Below are 27,387 nucleotides of genomic sequence, written 5' to 3' on the forward strand. Positions count from 1 at the left end.
TGAATGTGGATTGGAAAACTTTTATCACAATTTTTATCTTGTAGGGTTTCTCTCCAGAATGTATTTTTCTATGTATTTGGAGACTATTATATTGGAAAAAGGCTTTGTCACACTGGTTACATTTGGAGGGTACCCCTCCTCTGTGTGTTCTTTAATGTATTTGGAGATTACTGTGTTGTGAAAGGCTTTATCACATTGCTTAAGGTTGTAGGGTTTCGCTCTGGTATGAACTCTATTTGTCTAGAGACTATTTTGTTGTGAAAAGGGTTTAACACATTCACTACATTTGACGAATTTGCTCCTGTATGAATTCTTCTATGTACCTGGAATCTACTGGGTTGTGAAAAGGCTTTATCACATTCATTACATTGGTAGGGTTTCTCTCCAGTATGAACTCTATTATGAATCTGGAGTCTCTGAGATGTGAAAAGACTTTATCGCATTCATTACACTTGTAGGGTTTCTGTCCAGTATGAATCCTTTCATGTATCAGGAGTCTATTGTGTTGACTAAAGGCTTCACCACAGTCACTACATTTGTAGGGTTTGTCTTCAGTATGACTCCGAATGCTACCGTGGACTGAAAAGACTTTATCGTATTCATTATATTTGTAGGGTTTCTCGCCAGTATGAACTCTTTTATCCCTGTAGAGTATACTGGGTCGTGAAAAGGCTTTATCACATTCATGATATTCATAGGGTTTCTCTCCACTATGAATCCTTTTATGCATCTGGAGACTACTGTGTGCTGAAAAGGCTTTATCACATTCATTACATTTGTATGGTTTCTCTCCAGTGTGAACTCTTTTTGCTTCTGGAGGCTACTGGGTCGTGAAAAGGCTTTATCACATTCCTTACATTTGTAGGGAGTCTCTCCAGTATGAATCCTTTTATGCTTCTGAAAGCTACTGTATTCTGAAAAGGCTTCACACATTCATTACATTTGTAGGGTTTCTCTTCAGTATGAACTTTATTATGCCTCTTGAGTCTACTGGGTCGTGAAAAGGCTTTATCACATTCATTACATTTGTAGGCTTTCTCTCCAGTATGAACTCTATTGTGCATCTGGAATCCACTGGGTCGTGAAAAGGCTTTATCACATTCATGACATTTGTAGGGTTTCTCTCCAACATGAATCCGTTTATGCATCTGGGGACTATTGTGTTCTGAAAAGGCTTTATCACATTCATGACATTTGTAGGATTTCTCTTCAGTATGAACTCTATTATGCCTCTTGAGTCTACTGGGTCGTGAAAAGGCTTTATCACATTCATTACATTTGTAGAGTTTCTCTCCAGTGTGAATTCTTTTATGAATCTGGAGGCTACTGTGTTCTGAAAAGGCTTCATAACATTCATTACACTTCTAGGGTTTCTGTCCAGTGTGAACTTTTATGCTGCTGGAGTCTACTGGGTCGTGAAAAGGCTTTATCACATTCATTACATTTGTAGGGTTTCTCTCCAGTGTGAACTCTTTTATGCATCCAGAGGCTACAGTGCACTGAAAAGGCTTTATCATATTCATTACATTTGTAGGGTTTCTCTCCAGTGTGAACTCTTTTATGCTTCTGGAGGCTACTGGGTCGTGAAAAGGCTTTATCACATTCATTACATTTGTAGGGTTTCTCTCCAGTGTGAACTCTTTTATGCTTCTGGAGGCTACTGGATCGTGAAAAGGCTTTATCACATTCATTACATTTGTAGGGTTTCTCTCCAGTGTGAACTCTTTTATGCGACTGGAGGCTACTGTGGTCTGAAAAGGCTTTATCACATTCATTACATTCATAGGGTTTCTCTCCAGTGTGAACTCTTTTATGCTTCCAGAGGATACTGTGTACTGAAAAGGCTTTATCACATTCATTACATTTGTAGGGTTTCTCTCCAGTGTGAAGTCTTTTATGCTTCTGGAGGCTACTGGTTTCTGAAAAGGCTTTATCACATTCATTACATTTGTAGGGTTTCTCTCCAGTGTGAACTCTTTTGTGCTTCTGGAGGTTACTGTGTCCCGAAAAGGCTTTATCACATTCATTACATTTGTAGGGTTTCTCTCCAGTGTGAACACTTTTATGTGTCTGGAGGCTACTAGGTCGTGAAAAGGCTTTATCACATTCATTACACTTGTAGGGTTTCTCTCCAGTGTGAATATATTTATGCTGCTTGAGTCTACTGGGTCGTGAAAAGGCTTTATCACATTCATTACATTTGTAGGGTTTCTCTCCAGTGTGAACTCTTTTATGCTTCTGGAGGTTACTGCGTACTGAAAATGCTCTATCACATTCATTACATTTGTAAGGTTTCTCTCCAGTGTGAACTCTTTTATGCATCTGGAGGCTACTGTGTTCTGAAAAGGCTTTATCACATTCATTACACTTGTAGGGTTTCTCTCCAGTGTGAATATATTTATGCTGCTTGAGTCTACTGGGTCGTGAAAAGGCTTTATCACATTCATTACATTTGAAGGGTTTCTCTCCAGTGTGAATATTTTTATGCTGCTGGAGTCTACTTGGTTGTGAAAAGGCTTTATCACATTCATTACATTTGTAGGGTTTCTCTCCAGTGTGAACTCTTTTATGCTTCTGGAAGCTACTGGGTCGTGAAAAGGCTTTATCACATTCATTACATTTGTAGGGTTTCTCTCCAGTGTGAACTCTTTTATGCTTCTGGAGGCTACTGGGTCGTGAATAAGCTTTATCAAATTCATTATATTTGTAGGGTTCCCTTTCAGTATGAAGTCTTTCATGCTTTTTAAGTTTAATGTGATTTGCAAAAACTTTACCACGTTGACTACATTCATAAGGTTTCTGTCTAGCTTGTGTTCTTTTATGTATTTGGAGAATTGTGTAAGGAGCATAGGCTTCAACACACTGAATAACTTCAGAGGGCTTCTTTTCTGAATGAATCCTTTCATTCTTTTGAGGATGACTATGAGCATGTGAAGCAAAAGGTTTTCCACAGTGAGTATATTCGGAGGGAATCTCTGCACTCTGACTTCTTTCATGCCTGAGAAGATAATATGCACATGTGAAAGGTTTACCACACTGATGAACACTTTCATCTGGATGATTTAATGTTACTGTTTCTCTAAATATAAAGAGGCATCTGGCCTCAAATTTTTTTCACTTCGTTCACATTCAAGCTTTCCCTTGACTATGGGCTGTTTTGCATCTTCCAAGATCCCTGAGATGGCAGAGCATTTATTACATAGCTCAGATTTACATATCCTTTTTCTATAAAAGGTTTTTCCCAATTTTAAAGAAAAGCAAAAGAGCTCAGAGCTTTAACACACTAAGTGTATTCCAATATTTACTGTAGTGTTGTTCATACTATATTTGGGAAGTAATCCAGGAGAAACAGAAGCATTTCTCCATTCCAAGTACTCAAGAGAATTTATTACAAATTGAGGTTCCATATGTATTGCTAATGAAGTTGGAAAAATAATTAATTGTAAGCATTTATTGTGTTGAAACAGTCTAGTATAACAGCCACCCACTATATGTCTTCTCATTGTTATGGGAGAGAGAGTGTCAGAAAAAGGTTGAGATACATAGATAGAAAGATAGGTAGAAAGATAAATAGATGGAAGGGTGGAAGGATGGGTGGTTATGATAGATAGAGATAGATAGATACATAGATGGATAGATAGGTAGAGAGAGGTACATTGTTTCCTTCAATGTCCCTTTTATATACATGGTTTGTATTTATTATGATGTATGACATATCTATGAAAGGAAGCTGAACGCATTGCATTCACATAATTTAACACTTTGTTCTTCATATACAAGTGATACAGGAATGGAGGTTAATGCATAACATCCTCTTACAACAAATAATCTGCCAATTTCACTAAACGAACAATATCACTATTAATATCTGGATAAGCTTAGTAGCAGCTTTTCGAAATGTATTCGTCAACTATTCAACATGTGGAGCTTTTACAAAATTAGCAGAAATGTATTGCCAGTTGTACAGTGTAGTTGTAATAGGGCTGTCTTTCAAATGGTGATACACATTAAGGCATTGTTTCCAAGCACACTTCCTTAAAAAATTGCATTGCAAAAACAAATCAGATAAAGCACACGGAATACCATGGTTTTGTTAGAATGTATCGATCACCAATATATTTAAAGCAGTTCTTATTTACACTGTTGCTTTACTTTCAAACTTTCAGTACACATTAAAATTTCTTCAGAGGCATATTTGTATGACCTTGCATATAAGAAGTACCTCTTCTGTCTTCTAGATCTTTGACAATGTTCCTCAATGTTTTGTTCTTCCCAATTAAAGCCTGAAATAGAGTAAGAGAAAAACGATGAATGGAAATTATGGAAAATGTAAGTTACAATGTTCAGTGAATCTTAAAGTCATGCATGCTTTACTCACCAAATTCTCTACCCATCTCAATTGAAATTACACAAGTGCTTCAAAAGAAAGAAGGGTTTTCTCCAATTTTAAAACAGGAAAGGGTATTTATACTCTTACCTATAGCATTGAGGTTCCTGTAGGTCTCCAGCATGACATCTTTGTAGAGCTTCTTCTGGAAGGGATCTAGCAAAGCCCACTCTTCCTGAGTGAAGTTCACATGCACATCCTCAAAAGTCACTGTCTTCTCGAGTATCCCATACATGGGTACAAAAGAAAGCATGATAGAGACAACATTGGGCATGTGTTCTTCATAGACAATGTGTTCATATAATTATGGGGCCTATCAGACTTATTTTTTGACTCCAAAGTTCTACTGTAACTACATATACATACTTGTAGGAAATGTATTAATGAGGTTCAGCCCTGTCATTTCACAGCCTGTTCAATAGGATGTAGCCTTTCTAGTGAAATGACACCTACATATGTAAAGAGGACACAAGCTCTACAAGATCAATAGTGCTTACCACACAACAAAGAAATTGTATTAACACTAACAATTACTAACTGTAAAAAGCAGTTAAAAGCTGGGTCTATTGTCCTATGCCTTTAACACTGCAGTCAGGAGACAGAAGCAGAATTATCACACTGAGTCAGATGCCAGTGTGGGGTATACAATGAGTTCTAGAACAGCCGAAGGTACATAGTAAGTCCCTGTATCCTCTACCAGAATTGACTAACCAAACCAGAAATATAGAAAGACCTCAGGTTTTTCCTTAAATCTATAAGAGCATTATACATAAAATCCAGTTCTGTAGTCATCTTACAGATACCTGACGTCCACAGGTACAAATTAAAACATTAACAAGATATTACCAAAAGGGAATATATGTTTAAACATTTACAATTAGGCAGGGGGCTGGGGATTTAGCTCAGTGGTAGAGCACCTGCCTAGCAAGCGGAAGACCCTGGGTTCCGTCCTCAGCTCCGGGGGTAAAAAAAAGAACTTTACAATTAGGCAGAAGAAAATCTTAGCTATATGAAAGTTGATTAGATGTAAACAACACAGTGCAGGATGGAGGGCTCAGCAGTGAAGTACAGGGCATGGATCTCATGCTTTGACTGGGAATCTGCATGTAAATTATGCAGTTCCTTCTCTCTAATTGGATTTTGATCGATCAAGATCCATTGACAGCAGCCAATGGAAAGGGTAGAAAAGGTGAGAATTCCAGGTTCCAAAAGGTGAGGAAAGAGAAGCAGGAGACAGGAAAGAGAGATTTGTCTTGCTTTGGAGAGAGAGCTGCCAACCATGTAAGATGTCCAGAGGAGTGTTCATTGGCCACAACCCCAGGTTGGAGATTAGAGATGCAATTAAGCTGAGAGTAGTTTTATGGTGGTGAGCAATGAAAAGGTAACTGGAAACTAAGCTAAGGGCAGATATAGAGTGTCGAGCAAAGAGTAACGGAGAGGACACACTAGCTGTGGAAAGCTTGGATGAGACATTAGTCAGGATAAACATATTAGTGTGTGTGTGTGTGTGTGTGTGTGTGTGTGTGTGTGTGTGTGTGTGTTCTATTGTGTGACACTGTTCCCCGATACAAGGGAACCAAGGCAGGGACTGGAAGTGTACCTGTCAGGAACTTAAGGCCAGGTAGTGAAAAGGTTACATGCTTCAGGAAGAGCTCTTGCAGGTCCTACAAATAAGTGAGGTAAACTGCTTGTATTTACAGCAGGATCACAGCTATCAATTATCCTACTTTCAGCAGGTGTCAAACCATTGTCTGGCTACTCTGAGGATTAGACACACCTGAGGGATATATTCATGGATATAGGCAAAAGACTCATAGTCTTTCTAACATAAAGTCACAACAAACACAACAGGTAGAAAGAAGGTCAGTGAATGCCCTGCAATGACTGAGAAGACTCAGAAGTATTAACATCATGAGTACATGGTACCCTAGGAAATAGAATGATAATGACTAAGAAATTTCAAAAATCAAAATGTGGGGTAAGTTCAGCACAAAAGCATATGCTTGACATATAAAGACACATTCATTCCAGGCCCATTTATATCAATAAAAGAGAAAGTCCAGGCACATCGGCCCACATTTGATTCCAGCACTAGACCCCAGAATCAATTTGATCCCTACATTCAAGGCCTGCCTAGCATATAGGCCTATTTTGAGGATACCCACGGCCACAAAGAGAAACATTGTCTTCAAAAACAAAACCAAACTTGAAAAATATGAAAACATTATTTTAGCAAAATAGCTTAGCATTTGCTTCTTCTGTATCTCATATGATTTAAGGACAGAGTCTATTAAAAGGAAGGCAGGATGGGAAGGAAGGACACGAGAAGGAAGCTGAAGGATGAATTTCAAGGAAAACAGAATAACACAAGTAAGTGGTTATTGATTAAGTCTATAGACACTCAAATCCCATCCCAATAAGGAATTGCCTCTTGTAGGAGTCCTTCTCCACATATTCTCACCAACAAGTCCACCAACAAGAGACAAATGTTTAAAGTCAACATACTATCTGGATGCTCTTCCATCCACCTAACTATGCTAGACCATGCTCTCTATAGGTTCATGGTCATTCCATGACAAAAATGCATTTAACCTAACATCAAGGACCCTTAAAGTCTGTTACAGCATGTACAATGTTCAAATGTCCAAAGTCTCCTGTCACCCTCAAGACATTCTTTAGACTGTCACATACTCTAAAGTCTGAAAGCAAGTTATATCATTATCATATAAAATGGCAAATCCCATGGGGTAGAGAGCTGAATTCCCAGAAGTGTGGACAATCCTGAGACCTCAAGGGAGACCGCCACTTCTGCCCACTTCTGTTCACATTCCTCAACCAAAAGGAACCTGCAGTGTGTCCCCTGGATACAGGAATACAGGAGTGGTCACTGGCAGGAACCTGGTGATTCCTGAACTGAACTGGAACTGAACTGAACTGAACCAGTACCAGAGCTCCCTCCACCCAAATCTTGTGGGTGGGACAGCTGGACCCTCAGAAGTGTGGACAATTCCGAGAACTCACAGGAGACAACTACTTACTGCACACCTATCTGACCAAAGATTAAACCTCCTAGTGACATCTGTGCCCTCTGGACACAGGGACCTAGGAGCAGTCAGGGACAGGACCCTTCGAGTTTCTGCCTGTGCCGAGAGCTGAAAGGCAGTCACAAGGAGTCACACCTGAGAGCAGAGGTAAGATCAATTTTTCTGCTCCAAGCAACCCGTCTGGTGGCCTCAGGACACACAAGGCAGAAGAATTCTGGGACAGGACACTTCTGCTTTCTGGCTGTGCCCGGAACTGACCTGAATGAATACCACAGGTCGCAGCACCCAAATCCTGTAGGGGAGAGAGCTAAATTCCCAGAAATGAGGACAAATCTGAGACCTCAGGACAGACCACCACTTCTGCCCACTTTTGATCACATTCCTGGCCCAAGGGGAACCTGCATAGTAGCCTCTGGATACAGGAATAGAGCTGCAGTCAGTGGCAGGAACCTGCTAGTAGTTTCTGCTGGAGCCTGGAGATGAACTGAACTGGTCCCGTAGCTCCCTCTACCCAAAACCTGTAGGGGAGAAAACTGGACCCTCAGAAGTGCAAACAATCCTGAGAACTCAGAGGAACCAACTACTTTCCGCCCACATTTTTCCCCCAAGTGGAAATTGCTTAGAGCCATCTGTGCCCTTTGGACACAGGGACTTAGAAGCAGTCAGGGGCAGGAACCTTCAGGGTTGTGCTTGTGCCAAAAGCTGAAAGCTAGTCACCAGGATAGCCTACACACCATGAGCAGAGGTAAGACCAACACTTCTGTATCAGCAACCCGCCTGGAGGCTTCAGGTCAAAAAAACCCAGGAGTAGGTCTCTGTTCCCAGATTCAGCTGAAAGAAAACAGGCCTACAGGAGGGTCAAGCCACTGTCAGACACAGCAACACAAGCTAACACCAGAGACAACCAGCACAGGATCCTAATCAACAGGAACCAAGACTACTTGGAATCATCAGAGCCCAGTTCTCTGAGCAAAACAAACTCTAGATTTCCAAACACACTGGAAAAGCAAGATTTGGATTTAAAAGCACATTTTACGATGATGATGGAGAACATAAAAAACTCCCATAAAGAAATACAGGACAGAACAAGTAAACAAGTAGAAGCCCTTAAAGAGGAAACACAAAAATCCCTTCAAGAATTACAGGAAAATACAACCAAACAGGTAAAGGAATTGAATCAAACCATCCAAGATTTAAAAATGGAAATAGAAACAATAAATAAAGCACAAAGGGAGATAACCCTGGAGATAGAAAACCTAGGAAAGATATCAGGAGTCGTAGGTGCAAGTGTCACCAACGGAATACAAGAGAGAGAAGAGAGAATCTCAGGGGCAGAAGATACCATAGAAAAAATTGACACAACCATCAAATATGATGTACAATGCAAAAATCTCCTAGTCCAAAACATCCAGGAAATCTAGGACACAATGAGAAGATTAAACCTAAGGATAATCGGTATAGGAGAAAGTGAAGACTCCTAATTTAAAGGGCCAGTAAATATCTTCAAGAAAATTATAGAAGAAAACATCCCTAACCTAAAGAAAGAGATGTTCATAAATATACAAGAAGACTACAAAACTCCAAATAGGATGGACCTGAAAAGAAATTGCTCCTGTCACATTATACTTAAAAGACCAAATGCACACAACAAAGAAAGAATATTAAAAGCAGTAAGGAAAAAAGATCAAGTAACATATAAAGGCAGACCTATAAGAATTACACCAGATTTCTCACCAGAGACTATGAAAGCCAGAAGATCCTGGGCAGATGTCATAAGAATACTAGGAGAATACAAATGCCAGCACATGCTACTGTATCCAGCAAAACTCTCAATTAAGATAGATGGAGAAACCAAGATATTCTATTACAAAGCAAAATTTACACAATATCTTTCTAAAAATCCAGCCCTACAAAGGACAATATGTGGAAAACTCCAACACATGGAAGAAAACTAAATGCTAGAAAAATCTCATGCAATGAACCCAAAAGAAGAGAACCAAACAAACATAATTCCACCTCTAACACCAAAACCAACAGGAAACATAAATCACTATTCCTTAATATAGTTTAACATCAATGGACTCAACTTCCCAATAAAAACATGTAGACTAACAGACTGGATATGTAAAGAGGACCCAGCATTTTGCTGCATACAAGAAACACAACTCAGAGACAAAGACAGACACTACTTCAGAGTAAAAGGCTGAAAAACAACTTTCCAAGCAATTGATCTGAAGAAACAAGCTGGAGCAGCCATTGTAATATCGAATCAAATCGACTTGCAACCAAAAGTTATCAAAGAAAATAAGGAAGAAAAATTCATACTCATCAAAGGAAAAATCCACCAAGACAAACTCTCAATCCTAAATATCTATGCTCCAAATGCAATGGCACCTACATTCTTATTAAAAAAAAAAAACAAAACTTACTGAAGCTCAAAGCATATATTGCACCTCATACAATAATAGTAGGAGGACCCCACTCTCATCAATAAATAGATCATGGAAATACAAATTAAACAGAGACATAGAGAAACTAACAGATGTTATGAACCAAATGGACTTAAAAATATTTATAGAACATTTCATCCTAAAACAAAAGACTATACCTTCATCTCAGCAGCTCATGATACCTTCTCCAAATCTGACCATATAATCAGTCACAAAACAGACTTCAACAGATATAAAAAGATTAAAATAATCCCATGCATCTAATCAGATCACCATAGACTAAGGCAGGTCTTAAATAACAACAAAAATGACAGAAAGCCCACATATACATGGAAGTTGAACAAAGCTCTACTCAATAATAACAAGAGAGAAACAAAGAAAGAAATTAAAGACCTTTTAGAAATTAATGAAAAAGAAGGCACAACATATCCAAACTTATGGGACACTATGAAAGCAGTTCTAAGAGGAAAACTCATAGCTCTGAGTGCCTCCAAAAAGGAATAGGAGAGAGCATACATCAATCAACAGCTTGACAGCACACATAAAAGCTCTAAACAAAAGGAAGCAAATACACCCAAGAGGAGTAGAAGGCAGAAAATAATCAAACTCAGGGCTGAAATCAACCAAGCAGAAACGAAAAGGACCATACAAAGATCAACAAAATCAGGAGCTGGTTCTTTGAGAATATCAACAAGACAAATTAACACTCAGCCAGAATGACCAGAGGGCACAGAGAGTGTATCCAAATTCACAACATCAGAAATGAAAAGGGAGACATAACAACAGAATCTGAGGAAATTAAAATAATCATCAGATCCCACTACAAAAGCCTATATTCCACAAAACTGGAAGAAAGGGACAATTTTCTAGGCAAGTACCAGGTACCAAAGTTAAATCAGCATCAGCTAAACCATCTAAACAATCCTATCCCTCCTAAAGAAACAGCAGCAGTTATTAAAAGTCTCCCAACCAAATAGAGCTCTGGACCAGGTGGGTTTATTGCAGAATTCTCTCAGACCTTCATAGAAGATATCGTACCAGTACTGTCCAAACTATTCCACAAAATACAAACAGACACAAACCACACAAAAACCCAACAAAGAAAGAGAACTTCAGACAAATTTCCTTTGTGAATATTGACACAAAATTATTCAATAAAATTCTTGCAAACCTAATCCAAGAACGCATCAAAATGATCATCCATCATGGTAAAGTAGGCTTCAACCCAGGCATGCGGGGATGTTTCAACATACAGAAATCCATCAACGTAATCCACTATATAAACAAACTCAAAGAAAACTACTACATGATCATTTCATTAGATGCTCAGAAAGTATTGAGAAACTTTAACACCCCTTTACAATAAAAGTCCCGGAAAGATCAGGAGTCAAGGCCCATACATAAACATTGTAAAAGCAATACACAGCAAACCAGTAGCCAACATTAAACTGAATGGAGAGAAACTTGAAGCAATCCCACTAAAATCGGGGACTAGACAAGGCTGCCCAATCTCTCCCTACCTGTTCAACATACTACTCGAAGTCCTAGACAGAGCAATCGGACAACAAAAGGAGGTCAAAGGAATGCAAATTGGAAAGGAAGAAGTCAAAATATCACTATTTGCAGATGATATGATAATATACTGTAGTGACCCCAAAAGTTCCACTAGAGAACTACTAAGCCTGATAAACAACTTCAGCAAAGTGGCTTGGTATAAAAGTAAATCAAACAAATCAGTAGCCTTCCTCTACTCAAAGGATAAACAGGCTGAGAAATAAATTAGATAAAGGCATTCCTTCACAATAGTCCCAAATAACATAAAATACCTTGGTGGGACTCTAAGCAAGCAAGTTAAAGAACTAAAGTCTCTGAAGGAAGAAATTGAAGAAGATCTCAAAAGATGGAAAGATCTCCCATGCTCATGGATTGGAAAGATTAATAGGTTAAAAATGGCCATGTTTCCAAAAGCAATCTACAGACTGAATGCAATCCCCATCAAAATTCCAACTCAATTCTTCATAGAGTTAGAAAGAGCAATTTGCAAATTCATTTGGAATAACAAAAAACCCCCGGATAGCAAAAACTGTCCTTAACAATAAAAGAACTTCTGTGGGAATCATCATCTCTGACCTCAAACAGTATTACAGAACAATAGCGATAAAAACTGTATGGAATTGGTACACAGACAGGCAAGTGGAACAGAACTGAAGACCGAGAAATGAACCCACACACCTATGGTCACTAGATTTTCGCAAAAAAGCTAAAACCATTCAATAGACAAAAGATAGCATTCATAACAATTTGTGCTGGTTCAGCTGGAGGTCAGCATGTACAGGAATGCAAATGGAACCATTCTCATCACCCTGTCCATAGCTTAAGTCCAAGTGGTTCAAGGACCTCCACATAAAGCCAGACACAGTCAAACTAATAGGCAAAAAGTGAGGAAGAGTCTCGATCACATGGGCACTGGCAAAATTTTCTGAACAAAACACCAATGGCTTAAGCTCCAAGATCAAGAATCGACACATGGGGCTCATAAAACTGCAAAGCTTATGTAAGGCAAAGGACACTGTCAATAGGACAAAACGGCAACCAACAGATTGGGAAAAGATCTTGGCCAATCCTACATCTGATAGAAGGCTAATATGCAAAATATACAGAGAATTCAAGAAATTAGACCCCACGGAGTCAAATAACCCTATTGAAAAGGGGTACAGAGCTGAATAAAGAATACTCAGCTTAGTCACATTGGAATCCTTATTCATAATGGAAAAGAAAATCAAAACAACCCTAAGATTCCACTTCACACCAGTCAGAATGGATAAGATCAAAACCTCAGGTGACCACAAATGCTGGCGAGGATGTGGAGAAACAGGAACACTCCTCCATTGTTGGTGGGATTGCAAACTGGTACAACCACGCTCGAAATCAATCTGAAAGGTCCTCAGAAAATTGGTCATTCCACTACGTGTAGACCCAGCTATACCTCTCCTGGGCATATACGGAAAAGGTGCACCAACATACAAAAAAGACACATGCTCTACTATGTAGATAGCAGTCTTATTTATAATAGCAAATGCTGGAAAGAAACCAGATGCCCTTCAAAAGAGAAATGGATACAGAAAATGTGGTACATCTACACCATGGAGTACCACACAGCTATCAAAATATTGACTTCATGGAATTTGTAGGCAAATAGATTGAACTAGGAAATATCATCCTGAGTGAAGTAACCCAATCACAGAAAAATACACATGGTATGCACTCACTGATAAGTGGATATTAGCCCAAAAGCTCGAATTACCCAAGATGCAATCCACAGACCACATGATGTTCAAGAAGGACAAGCAAAGTGTGGATGCTTAACTCCTTCTTAAAAGGAGGGTATATGGAAGAAAAGTTTGGAGAAGAGACGGAAGGAACAGCCATTCAGAGCCATATATATCCAAGAAAACTAAATAAGATTAATGACGCTGAGAACTGCATGCTGACAGGAGCCAAATATAGCTGTCTCCTCAGAGGCACAACAAGAGCATGTCCAATACAGAGACAAATACAAGCAGCAAACCATTGAACTGAGAATGGGATCCCTGTTGGAGGAATTAGAGAAAGGATTGAAAACGCTGAAGGGGCTTGCCACCCCATAACAAAAACAGAGCTCCCAGGGACTAAACCACTACCAAAGACTATTCATGAACTAACCCTGGGCTCCAGCTTCAAAATGTAGCAGAGGATGGCCTTGCTGGGCAACAATAGGAGGAAAATCCCTTGGTCCTACCAAGGGTAAACCTCCCCCCCTCCCCCAGTGTAAGGGAAAGTCAGGAGGGTGGGAAGGGAGGGTGGTTGGGGTGGGGAACACCCTTATAATGAAGGAGAGGGGGATAGGATAAAGGGCTTAAGTCTGGGAATCTGGGAAAGGGAATAACATTTGAAATGTAAACAAAAAAGTATCCAATAAAAGACAAAAATGCCACAGAATATCACTTCCCATTCCAATAAACAGGGATGGGTACATCAGTAGATGGAGCAAGGCAAGAAACCTACCTGCAGGTCAAAAGGCAAGTCCTATGGCTCTGTCTCAGACATATGTGGCTTACATTTTAAGGGGCAACTTGTAACATAGCTGTTGTTTTGGTTACTTCTACATTGTGTATGCAGCTCTCCATAACAAATGCTGTGGGAGGTTTGGAAAAGACATGCTACCCTATTGAGCTAACTTCATTTTCTTAACTATGTGTAACATAGATATTGACAAGCTTGAATGTAGAACTAAACTGCAAGACACTCAGAAATCTCTTTCTAATTATGCCCTTCTACCTAGTCTACGTTTCTCCTGAAAACATCAAACCCAAGTCAGCTCCTTTGCTCTCTTTCCTCAAATCTTGTTTCATTTGTGTACTGCTCTTTCTTACCCTTCTGCTTCCAAGAATCTATTGTAAGCCAAGAGATAAAGCTAGAGTACAAAGAAGTGCCCACCATGACAGTTCTCAGACATCTAATTGTTATAAAAGAAGGCTCTCCCCCCAATACACCCTTGGCAGGCTAAAACACTTCATTTCTTGGGGGTGGGAGGTAGGTGGGTGACTCAAGTCCAGTCTATAGGGAGTTAAAACTTTTCAACTTAAATGAGGAGCATCTCAATGACTTGAAGCTGACTTTGCCTCAAGACATCCAGAAAAGACCACAAGATCCCACCCAAGCAATCGGCCTTCAAATAGGCAGGAACTTTCCATTCTTTAGCATTTTATCCCTCAGCACATCAGCACAGATGCCTTTGCCACAGCTCCCATACACCGGGCTATATACCATGGTAGAAAAAGAAGCTCAAAGAATAAAAAATACAGCCAAAAAGTCGGAGTTTAAAAATGGAATCTCACCCCTAAGAAGCCCTAAATACCTCAAATTCCAGACCATGCCTTCTACCAGTAAGTAAGTAAAGGATCACATTTTTTGAGCCTGCTCTCCCAGGATTCAGATAAAAGGGTTTAAGATTAGGCCCTTAGATAGGTTATCCCAACCTAGTAAAGATAAGAGGAAGCTTCTTCCAGGAACTAGCTGACCATAAAGTTAGATTAAAATCTTAAAAGAAACACCTTGAGAAGCAGGAAGCTTCTCCTAGGAACTAAAGGGAACAAAAAGTTAAGCAATCTTGACAGGAAGTTTCTTGTGATTTTCCAAATGACACTACCCCTGCCCCCTTGGGTTGTGTTTTCTCCCTTTAAATACTCTTTCTCCCAGCATCACGAGGTCGAACTCCACTGCCCCTGCGTGGGACATGAGTCTCGACCACAGTGCACTGTTTCCTATCAATAATCCTCTTGTTTTTTACAGCAAGGACGGGCTTACGTGAGTTCTTGGGGGGTCACATCATCTCGAGACTTGAGTGAGGGTCTCTCTGCTCCGGTGGTCTTTCAAAGCCAAAATCTTAGGTCTCTTGGATGTCATGATGAAGGTAACAACAATGACATCAGATGGGAAGAGACTCAGTGGCACTGGACAATAACCAGGTAGATCAGGTGTCTCCAGAAACGGCTATGCAAAGGAACATCCCGGTTTTGGACCAGCAAGAGACACCTGTTGGGAACCGGGATTAGACTAAGGGATGGGCTCATTTAGAATATACAACAGAAGAAAGAGCCCAAATTGCTTAGAAGAAGAAGGGCAGTGGCACACTCAAGGTTAAAGCTATACTCCCCAGAGAATAAGCAAAAGACTCACTTTCCCAAATGCACAAATGGACTCATTTAGCCCTCACATGCATAAACAGAACAATTCACAGACACCCTAAGTTTGATTCTGAACAATTTAAGGATAGAGTGGTGACTACTTGTTTTAGCCATTTGGCAGTTAGGAGATTTACATAGCAAATATATTTCACCAATCATTTCTTAACTACACCAATACTCTGAAAGAACAGGCCATTCTTCAGGGACAGAATCCTAAGTGGAAGGCTTCAGAGGATGTAAAAGATAGAAAAAGAAAGAGATAGAACGTATGAAAGCTGGGGTGGGGTAGCAAGGAACTAAGGCTTCTGCTAAGGAAGCTTCTTAAGAACAGCAGCATTTATACTACCTACAAGGAAAATGGAAAAAAATGGGAGACTTACATAAAGTCAGCAGAACCAACCATACAATGGACAAATTAAGGAGGGATCTGATAAAACAATATTGCTCACTGAGTACAGGGCCATCTCATTAACATTAAAGACCATGCCTCCACTACTTTGGAAGTGATGTCTTCAGCCCCATGTGGTACAATTTTTGGAATCTCAGCATCAGAGACAACCCCTCTCCAAAGGACCTGGCCCCAGACCATTAACAGATCTCAAAAGCATATGCCTGGTTTTAGAGAAGAAACTCTGCTTTTTTAATACATACCTCAAGGCCTTAGGGAAAGGCCCCAGGTCCTAGGCCCCAGGCCCTTACAGGCTCTAAGATGTGGCTAAGTTTGAGAAGGAGCTACGTAATTCTCTATCCATGAAGTCCTCATGGAAAGCCTTGCTCAGTCAGGCCAGTCCTCACCACAACAGTGTTTTTCCTTTTCAAATGGTGTCACCTGATGTCCTGCCCACCTGGCGGATCTATGCTTTTCTCAAGAAGAAAAGCGGTCCTTTATGGTACACCAGGCCTTAGTGGTGGTTGTGACACTGCAATGCTCCATGAAGCTGCTTGTTAAAGGGCTGCTCTGTGATCTGGGGATGGGACTACTGGCTGTTGGTTAATCATGGCTGTCTCCTGTGTTACCTTCTGAAGGTGAAAGATCCCCAAAGAGAGACCCTTATTCAAGTCTTGGGAAATTGCGGACCCCAGACACAAAGAGACCATTTTGGATGTAATAAGCAAAGGCGAGGTTTATTACAGAGATCTATTACGGAGATCTCTGGGCCGACACATATCCCGAGCAGGAGACAGAGGTGTCGACCTGGACTTTTAGAAGCAAGGGGTTTTTATAGGGTGAGAAACAGGGGGATGGGGAGAGTTGGCACAGCTATAAGTGATTGGCACATTCAAACATAGCAGTGAGATTACAACACAGCAGAAGAGTATGTGCTGACTGGAGCTTACAGGATTTTAGAAGCCAGGGGCTTATCAGGGTTTGAAGGACATCTGGTTAAAGTGTCACTCTGAGTAAGCTGGGGGAGATGCCCTCCTGTCAGATAGTTTATGAGTCAGTCCTGATAGCTTGGGCTGTTTCTTGTATTACTTTTTTTTTCATCTTTATGGTCTGTTAGTCCTAGCGGCAGGGAGGGCCCCGTCATGTCTGGACTTGCCTGGTCTTGTTTTTCACAGTGTTTAGCCCTGAGTCTGTGAATTTTGAAACTTAAACCTTAAATCTGTATAATTTTCCTTTCATTCCCCTCTTCTTCTACTAAGTAATTCTAATCTTAGAATTTTGATATCAAATCGCGTATTTGGTCTCACCAGTTGTCCTAACTGACTGGTACTGTTGTCTCAGAACCATCCACTGTATACCACCCTCCCGATTTTTAACAAAAGCTGTTTGTCACGCAGGGGCCAAAAACTAAAACCAAGAAAATTATTAGTAATGGCCCAGCTATAGTAGAGAGTAGGGTAGTCATCCAGGGAGACCGAGTGAACCAAGACTCAAACCAACTTTGTTGAACGTCTCTATCATTTTGTAGGAGTATTAACATATGTAATGTTATATCATTTTTAATAGAAATCAAGCCTATCTCCACACCTATCCTGACGGAACCCAGGGCAAACATGAAATCTTTGTTTTTAAAACACACTCTTCAAGTGAGCATTATAGCAACCTCCCAGTCACATCTCTGATGTATCCACTTATTTGATGTGTAAGTCTAGGGAGCTTTTTGAAGATCTCAGTTTCCCTCTAGGTCCCAGCTCTCAGCCCCAACAGCTAGTACACGGCTGGTGAGGGCTGAGAATTGACGGATGTCAGGGTGGTCAGCAGCACCAGGTATGGTCCTTTCCAGTGAGGCTCGAGTGTCTGGGCTCCATATCGTTGTATGTAGCTGTAGTCTCCGACCTGGAACTGATGAGATGTCTCAGGGGTCCCAGGGCATAGGCTGCTGCCAGCTCTGAGCAGATTTCTTTCTGTATCACCTGTAGGTCTTTTAGCCTGGCATACAAATCATTATTACTATGACATGTTGGTTCAATAACATCATCTAATACAGTCAGAGGAGCTGAGGCCCCATATAAGATCTCAAAGGGGGTAAGGCTGAATCTGGAAGGGGTATTTCTTGCTCTGAAGAGAGCAAGAGGGAAGGAGTGCCACCCAGTCTGCGCCAGTCTCCATGGTCAATTTAGTCAGGGTCTCTTTTAGAGTTTTATTTATTTACTCTACCTGTCCTGAACTTTGAGGTCTGTAAATAATAATGTAATTTCTAATCGACCTCTAAATATTTGGCCACACCCTGACTTACTTTGGCAATGAAAGGAGGACCGTTGTCTGACCAGATTACCTTGGGCACTCCAGACCTGGGGAAGATTTCTTCCAGTATCTTCTTGATGACTACTGAGGACGTCTCTTGCTTGGTGAGGAAAGCTTCTATCTATTCCTAAAAAGGTATCTACAAGCACTAGGAGATACTTGTGACCGTATTTTCCTGGTTTTATCTCAGTGAACTTCACTTCGACTTCTCGCTAAACTTTCTAGGTCTCTTTGCCCTGTTTGTTTACTAAGCATTCACTTATTGACATACCTTATACTTTTTACTGCCTCTCTGGCTAGAATCTTAAAGTCTATTACATATATCTTAACTACTTGGACAAACTTTTTATCTAAGTGAGTCCATTTCTGTATTTGGCAAAGTGAGTCTTTTGTTTGTTCTCTGAGGAATATAGTTTTCCCTCAAGTGTGCCATTGTCTTTTTTTCGTTTAAGCAATTTGGGCCTTTTCTTCTGTTGTACATTCTAAGTGAGGCCATCCCTTAGTCCAATCCCAGTTCCCAGTGGCTGTCTCTTGCAGGCCTGTAACCAGGATAGGCTCCTGCATAGCCATTTCCCGAGCCACTTTATCTGCTTTGTTACTGCCTCATGCCACTGAATTTCTTCCTTCCTGATGTCCTGGGCAATAAATAATACTCACAGTTGCTGGCTTCATCAGGGCATCCAAGAGATGGCAAAGGCATCTGCAGTGCTGATGCGCTGGGGGGTAGAGGTTCAGCCATTCCAGATGACATTGTGTTGTCCACCATGGCAACACCCACTTATCTCTGACCTTCATGAAGAGAACTGTTCTGTCCGTGGACAAGGTAGCTTCAGCTTTCAGCAGGTGTCGGTCAGTCAGTCACAGAGGTCTTCCCTCCACCCATGGGCTTCTGCCAGTGCTTGACACTCGTGCTGTGGTGGCTCCAGGTCAGGATTGGGCAGCAAGGTGACCAGATTGCCCCCAACAGGTGGAGAATCTAGTCCATGGCAGCTGACCAGTGGTCCCATCCTCTGGGACATTTCATTTAAAGGCAAAACATCAGCCACTCTACCACAGTTTAAGTCCTGGATTGGGTGATAATTGTTAGTGCCCAGCTGGCAGGAGTGATGTGTTCCAGGCAGAACAGCACTAAGCCACACACCTCCCAGCATCAAGTACTGGTGCACTGAGACAGGTCTTAAGCTCCACATACACAGTCTGCAGATATGCATACACATGGCCTCACCCAGCCATTTCAGCCCAGGCAAGCCATTTTGGAGAGCAAATTTCTCATGAGCAAGGGATAGGGGCAGTCAGGGATGACCATGAACTAGTGGGTTACCCGGCCCACGCCAAGGTCCACTGTTCTTCGGGCAGTCCATAAGCATTGTTTGTTGCCAGTAGTCCCCTGTACCCAAGGTCTTTTGCTGGACACTAGTCCATTTGGGCATAGGAGCACAGAGTGTTAGGCCCCCCGTATTTACAAAACAACTGGGCGGGCTTCCCTTCTATCTTTGCGCATAGCCAGCACTCTAGGACCGAGAGGCTTGCCTTCGGGGCCACTGGAGAGGCCCCTCTTGTTCTTCCTGGGGCAGTCCCTGACCCAGTGTCCTTTTTCTTTGCATTAGGCACACGGATCTTTAGCCAGGAATTCTCTTCTGTTGCCAGGTACTGTCTTCCTAGGTTCCCTAACTACTGTGGCCAGTATATGTTCCTCTCTTGTCTTTTATCTCTCTTTAGCTCTCTAGCTTCCTCTTCTTTTTGTCTCTTTTCTTCCCTAGCTTTCTGTTCTTTTTGTCCTCTTTCTTTCTTTCTTTTTTCAGTCTCTCTGTCTGCATCTTCTTCTACAGCTATTAAGTGTTGTCCACTTTTGTGCACAGACCCTGAACCACACATCAACCTTATTTTCTCTGCAACTTACAATAACTCTCTCAGTGACTTAGCTTAACCCTTCAAGTTTCTGTAACTTTTTCTTCATATCTTTTCCTTACTTTAGCCAAATTGGTGGGGCGTTTTTTCAGCCCCTCAGAGACACACCATTGGAGTCTGACGGTAGACCTGGCGCTCCCTACCTTCAGGCATATTGAAGTCAACAGGCAGAAGTGAGGGCCTTCCATCTGTGTCTGGAACGTTTTTTTCTGGGCTCTAGTAGGATTCTGTATTTCCTGTAACAGCTACTAAAAAGCATCTCAAGTGCGATGGTGAGAAACCAAGAAGAGAATCTAGAGAATAGAGGTCCACTGAAGAGGACAAATAGCATTTAGTCACACAGCTAAACCAGGAGGCCTTTTTTGGACAAAGCGGCCATTAAAAAATAAGCACAAGCTTTGTCTGTGAAACAGAAAGGCGAGCAGAGAGGCAGCTGATCGGTTACCGACTATCTCTCTGGACTTAGATTTTCCCTCAAGGAGTATCTCTCTTCAGTGTCAGCTTGGTTGGTGGCTTTGCCTCTCAAGAGAACCAGCCTCCAAATGACACTAGGCTTCTAGTCTGTCCCTTCCTTAGAAGCTGTGAATGTTTAAGCAACAGGGAGAATTTTTCTTCAGGATCTAAGGTAAAGCTTTCAGGTTCTTGTTAATGTCTGCTTCGGACAGGGTCACTCACTAACCTGAGTCCTTCATACACAACTGTTAATAGCAACTAGACTGGAAAAGGGGAGTAAAGGGAGGGGCATCAATCCTTGGAGAGGAGGCTCAAGAGAGAAAGATAAAACTCCCTGGCAGAAAACAATTTTTCTCAAGCAAATTATTTTTAACTTTTAAGTTAAGCACCAAGAGGACCAAGTAAAACTCTTTGACGAACAAAGCAAACAGTTCCATGATTTCAAACACAGTCATCAGTCCAAGATTTCAAAAACGAAACAAAAGCCAAAAAGACACTTGACAATACCACAGAAAACAAACCAGACAAACGAGACCAAGACAAAGTATCCTATAACCAATTTCCACAGATGCCTGGTACCTTCAGTAGCTGCACTTCAGTACACTGCAGCTTAACCTTAGCTGCTTCTGGGATGAGACGGACCATCTGATTCTACCTCCCAACAGGATTCCAGAGTGTCCTCTTGCCCTAACGTCTGTCCGACGGTCCACCATCAAAGACAAAGGGGTTGTCACAGTGTGCCCCATGGCAAAGAAAAAGAACACCAAACACAGAAACAGAATACAGAAAACAGACACTAACACGTCCAAGCACACTCGTCCGTGCCTATACTTAAATAGGCAGCCAAACTCGACCTCTGACAGAGTGGGATTCCTCGTCCACTCCTGCCTAGGTAAAAGAAGCACTCCGTCTGCTTTGTTCCAGAAAACTTCAGTCAGGTCCTCCTGACTGTCCACAGTCGGGCTCTTCCGACCGTTCTCCACCCATGGAACGTCTTCCAGGGTTGCAGCTTGCGGGCCCGGGGTGTCCCCCCTTCCGCGGCCAGAGGATCCTTACGGACCGAAAAGGCTACTGCACAGACTGGGATTCCACATCCACTCTCCTAGGAGGTAACACAAAGTGGGATTCCACATCCACTCTCCTCTCCTATTTCAGACCGGTACCAACACACACATATACACACATAGCGGCGCCGCTAACTCAGAAACACTCGGACAAAAATTTAACTCACCTCCATGGGGTCTTCGTAGTCTGGGGTGGTCGCGAAGATCCCGGGCGAGCCCCCAAATGAAAGATCCGTGAAGAGAGACCCTTATTCAAGTCTTGGGAAATCGCAGACCCCAGACACAAAGAGACCATTTTGGATGTAATAAGCAAAGGCGAGATTTACTATGGAGATCTATTACGGAGATCTCCAGGCCGACACATATCCCGAGCAGGAGACAGAGGTGTCGACCCGGACTTTTAGAAGCAAGGGGTTTTTATAGGGTGAGGAACAGGGGGATGGGGAGAGTTGGCACAGCTATAAGTGATTGGCACATTCAAACATAGCAGTGAGATTACAACACAGCAGAAGAGTACGTGCTGACTGGAGCTTACAGGATTTTAGAAGCCAGGGGCTTATCAGGGTTTGAAGGACATCTGGTTAAAGTGTCACTCTGAGTAAGCTGGGGGAAATGCCCTCCTGTCAGATGGTTTATGAGTCAGTCCTGATAGCTTGGGCTGGTTCCTGTATTCCTTTTTTTTTATCCTTATGGTCTGTTAGTCCTAGTGGCAGGGCGGGCCCCATCATGTCTGGACTTGCCTGGGCTTGTTTTTCACAGTGTTTAGCCCTGAGTCTGTGAATTTTGAAACTTACCCCTTAAATCTGTATAAATTTCCTTTCAAAGCCATATTTTCTGACAATCCGGGTGAACAACCATGTGTATCCAGCATCCTAATCTCTAAGATGCTTGGTTACCATGCTACTTACGTGAGGGAGGCAGTCTCTCCCTGAGGTAAACTCTACTCAGTGTGATTCACTATTTCCCAGGCATTGGAAAATCCTTTACATCAAAGATACTATACTCTTTTAATCACAGCTTAATATCAATGTCTACTCCAGGAACTTTGAAAGTGGTAAAGTCACAGTCCGGAAAGGGACAGAATAAAGGAAGTTGATAACTTCCCTTCTTTGACAATATTTAATATTAGGAATGAACAGTAAGGTAATCAATTTTAGATGATTGATGAGCGTCTGACTGGCCCATTTTTGGGCCTACACACCAGGCTATCAAGAATCTGAATAAAACATTGAACTTAGTATGAAACCAAGATACTGTAGTTACACTAGTCCTACGAAATAGAAGATGTGCATAATGCAATGTGGCCCATCGACTCAGGGGAGAAAAGGAGAGGCAGCTGGGCAAAGAATTATGGGAGGGGGTAACCGGGAGGAGGGCAGTGTTCAGAATGTAAACTGAATACATAAAAGAAATAAATCAATTTATTAAAAAGCAGGGGATAGCTTTTATACTCAAGCTCAAGGCCTAGGTACATAGCATGTGCTTACAGAAGTAGAATCTTTTTTCAGATAGTGACTTAGTTCACTATCACCCAGTTAAGAGAACATACCAGGAACACTGGAAACCATATATGATGTGGAAATGACAAGAATGTACATGAAGAACAAGTCAAAAAAAAAAAAAAAAAAAAGAAGGTAACTTTTACCTTGGAATCAAATTTTACCATTAAGACTAGTTAGTAAAGGAAAGAAAAACCGAAATATCCTGGCCTATCACAAATACAGTTCTGAATATTTCCTTTGTTTGAGACAGGGTCTGATTTAGAACCCCAGCTGACTTTGATTTGATGAGCACACTATAATGTATAACACATATTAAAAGTATAGTAGATGGCAGTCTGTGTTTAAGCAAGCACCTTTCAACAAATATTCCTAGCATCAAAATCTTCTACAGAAGAGAGAGCTGAGAAGTCATTTGACGTTGGTCTCATTATTACTAAAGGAGAACATTTTTAACAGGATTTTTCCTCACGGCAGCCTAGACTTGTCAATCTTGGGATCACTCCAACCCTTAAAGGATTTGCACTGATGCTAACTGCTCTACAGCTAGATGTAGAAGAAAGTCCTCCCTGGTTTGTGTAGTTGGAAGGGGAAATTTACTGTGTTCCGATCATCCACACAACTCTACTGTATGGTTAATTTTCACTGATATCATAAAATAGGCCGTGGCCAACAGGAATCATTATTGAAAGCATTGAATTGGACTTGCACTTCTAAAGGATTAGAGTCCATGATAGCAATGTAGGCACATGGCAACAAGAAGACCAAAGAGCTCACTGATTGAATCTCAGACACGATGGAGACAGCAACTCAGATTTAAAAAAACTATAAATTAAAATATCAAACAATTGGCACTGGTAAGAATGTTCGGTGGTTAAGAGCACTGACTGCTTTTCCAGGTAGACTGAATTCAATTCCCAGCAACCACAGGGTGGCTCACTACCATCTGTGTTGGGATCTGATGCCCTCTACTGGTTTATCTGAAGACAGCTACTGTGTACGCATAGACATAAAATAACAATTCTTTTAAAAAAAGTATTTTTAGAAACATTCCAACAATTTATGATGGGGAAGCTGATCCCAGGGTATGTGCCATCTTATAGAACACAGAGTTATCAATAGGATAATAAAGAAATAGAAAACACACAGACACAGTAAGACACAAAGATACAATAATCAAGACTGCGTGCAGTCTTGGTGACATAATGAGGGAACGGAGAGAAAAAGCCATGAACAAAAGCACAAAATATAGTCAGGCTTTCATCAAACACTTAAGGAGACTCTGCCAGGCATAATGTCAACTTGACCATCATTACCTATGTTTGTATGTATGAAAAATTTAAAAAGAACACAGACTTCACAGCCACCACAAAAATACCTCAAACTGCCCTCTAATCTGTTTATTTCTTACCGTCAGTAGCTACTGATCTTTCTCTCAAGAGTGCTTCCCATCACCGCCTGTCTATCAGTTTCTAAACAATTAGTAAAATGTAGCAGGCAAAACAATATGAAGTGTTCACAAGTCCTAGGAACCAGACCGTCATTTCTTAGAAATTATCTTTTGACTTCACAACAAAGGCACTGTTCATCCCTAATATTAAGTACTATCACAACAGCTGGAAAGAACCCAGATGTCCCGCAGCAGAGGAATGGATACAGAAAATGTGGTACATCTACACAATGGAGTACTACTCAGCTATTAAAAACAATGACATCATGAAACTCACAGGTAAATGGATGGAAGTAGAAAATATCTTCTTGAGTGAGGTAACCCAGTCACAAAAGAATAAATATGGTATGTACTCATTGATAACTAGAGGTTAGACAAAAAGCTCAGAATTCCCACGATTCAACTCACAGACCATATGAAATGCAAGAAGGAAGACCAATGTGGATGCTTCAGTCCTACTTAGAAGAGGGAATAAAATAATTACAGGAGGCAAAAAGACGGAGAGGGAAAGGCTGGGCGGGCAGTGGGGGTGGGAGAGCATTAGTTGTGGGGAGAGATAGGAAAGAAGTACAGAGGGTCAGGAAATGGAAGGGGAGTGTGTAGCAGTGGGGAATGAGGAACTGGGAGTAGCCACTAGAAAGCCCTAGATGCTAGGAAAGCAAGAGGCTCCCAGCACACAACTGGGATGGCATTAGCTGAAATACCCAACAAAGGGGAAAGAGAACCTGTAGAGACCATATGCAGACCCAGTTGAGGGATGGGGCCACACACACATCTCAAAAATATTAACACACAATTGTTCCTGTCTAAGGGAAATGCAGGGACAGAGAATGGAGCAGAGACTGAAGGAAAGGCCATCCAGAGACTGCCCCCCCATGCGGATCCATCTTATCTGCAGACACCAAACCCAGACACTATTGCTGATGCCAAGAAGCATGAACTCACAGGAACCTGCTATGGCTGCTCCCTGAGGGGCTCGGCCAGAGCCTGACCAATACAGATGTGGATGCGCACAGCCAACCATCGGACTGAGTGAGCACTAGGACAGCAGAGAGGACTTAGGGGAAAGACTGAAGAAGCTGAAGGGGTTTGCAACCCCATAGCAAGAACAACATTATCAACCAATCAGATTCCCCTAGAGCTACCAGGGATGAACCACCAACCAAAGAGAACACCTGGAGGGATCCATGGCCCCAGCTGTTCACATAGCAGAGGATGGCCTTATCTGACATCAATGGGTGCAGGGAAGGCCCTTTGTCCTGTGGAGACGCTGCCCCTACGTAGGGGAATGCTAGGGAGGTGAGGCAGGAGTTTGTGGGGGCGCACGAGAGGGATATCATAGGAGGTTTGCAGAGGGGAAACCAGGAAGCGGGATAACATTTGAAATGTAAATAAATAGGGCTGGAGAGATGGCTCAGTGGTTAAGAGCACCAGACTGCTCTTCCAGAGGTCATGAGTTCAATTCCCAGCAACCACATGGTGGCTCACAACCATCTGTAAAGAGATCCGATGCCCTCTTCTGGTGTATCTGAAGACAGCTACAGTGTACTTATATAATAAATAAATAAATCTTTAAAAAAAAAAAAGAAATGTAAATAAATCAAATAACCAATAAAAATGAACGAATTAATAAGAAATGAAATATAAAATGTGAAATCAATCGTTGACTCTTTCAAAAGAAAAACATTATTAATAATAAGAAAATCCCCACATATCCGTACCAATTTGGAATAAGTAAGGGCCATTCCCTGGCAGAGAGAATGGCTTTGACCTGGACCCTATGTGCAATGTTAGGTGCTAGATATGTAATGTAACACACAGCTGAAACATATGGCATTCTTCTCAACCCACTGAGCTGAAATAATTGTGCAAGTGGATTGGACACAGCTGCAAAGGGGTACCCTCCAGTTGGAAATTCAATATGCATTGATCAAGCCAACCTCCCCAAAACATATGATTTTGTATAGAACTTAGGTGAGTTTATCCATATTTGCTTGTATAAAAGTCTTTCTTCTGTGAGTGTGTCTCTCTTCTCCTGGCTCATAGAAGTTTATTGCTCCAAACTTCCCCCAAGCCTATCAAGTGAGTGCATCTGGACTTGAGGGAAAGGCTCTAGCAATCAATCCTTTACTCAATTACCTTTTAGTAGACAACGTTTGAGAAAAACTTGGAAACAAACATTAAAGTCACCTTTCAAAGTGTGTCTGTCACTTTTCTCCCTGTGACTTCAACTACCAGGCTGGAAGTTAGAGCAGCCCAGTTCCCTGGAGATAGAAGAAAGGCTACTTAACCCCCCAGCTGTTTTAAGGTGAGGGGCTACATACCAGAGATTGCAGTTTACAGTCTGGCCTCTGAGGAACTCAGGAAAGTCAGCTACAGCTGCAAAGCGCCTTAGACTTAAAATAGGTAAAACGGCAACCCTAAATATCTCGCAAGACCAAGTCTTGCCCCCGCGGACATTCTTCCCCCTCCGCAGCCTCAAAAGAAACCAAAAAGAAAGAACAGCCAGGGTTGGCCCCCTGCATCCCACCACACCGAGTCCGGCGGCTGAGCCGCCCGCTCCTTCTCGTTTTGGGCAGTGGGCACCTGCTCACCATGTTCCGAATTAGTAGATTGCCAGCACGTCCATAAGACATCCGGCAGCAGACATCAAAACACATCAGGCCAATCATTCAAGCCCGCTAAGCAACTCAGAAAAATCGGCTGCTGGAAAC

The 27,387-nt window shown here is 41.6% G+C and overlaps 1 protein-coding gene across 6 annotated transcripts; it reads right to left on the bottom strand.

Moving 5' to 3' along the window:
• On the bottom strand, window positions 1–27,387 carry Znf431l14 (zinc finger protein 431 like 14). 6 transcript variants are annotated; one of them, XM_087589728.1, is made up of 5 exons: window positions 27,268–27,387; window positions 26,998–27,052; window positions 4,478–4,601; window positions 4,223–4,283; window positions 5–2,998 (listed from the first exon to the last, which is right to left on the bottom strand). In XM_087589728.1, the coding sequence occupies exons 3-5, from the start codon at window positions 4,509–4,511 to the stop codon at window positions 1,357–1,359; spliced, it is 1,737 nt and encodes a 578-aa protein (XP_087445854.1). In that variant the 5' UTR covers window positions 4,512–4,601; window positions 26,998–27,052; window positions 27,268–27,387; the 3' UTR covers window positions 5–1,356. The 6 variants fall into 6 exon arrangements, with proteins under 6 accessions (NP_001419276.1, NP_001419277.1, XP_087445854.1 ...); XM_087589726.1 differs by having other exon boundaries at window positions 4,205–4,283; XM_087589727.1 differs by having other exon boundaries at window positions 26,998–27,069.

Source organism: Rattus norvegicus, chromosome 17 (genome assembly GCF_021556685.1).
Source record: "Rattus norvegicus strain SHRSP/BbbUtx chromosome 17, alternate assembly SHRSP_T2T, whole genome shotgun sequence".
Taxonomy (NCBI): domain Eukaryota; kingdom Metazoa; phylum Chordata; class Mammalia; order Rodentia; family Muridae; genus Rattus; species Rattus norvegicus.

What these genes read in the sequence shown, in the direction of transcription:
- Znf431l14 (NM_001432348.1), bottom strand. Translation starts at nt 27,345, where the DNA reads ATGATTGGCCTGATGTGTTTTGATGTCTGCTGCCGGATGTCTTATGGA. An exon ending in CAGGAACCTCAATGCTATAG is followed by an intron (nt 4,284 to 4,477) that starts GTAAGAGTATAA and finishes ACTCTATTTCAG; the next exon opens with GCTTTAATTGGGAAGAACAA. An exon ending in AGGTACTTCTTATATGCAAG is followed by an intron (nt 2,999 to 4,204) that starts GTCATACAAATA and finishes TTATCTTCTCAG; the next exon opens with GCATGAAAGAAGTCAGAGTG.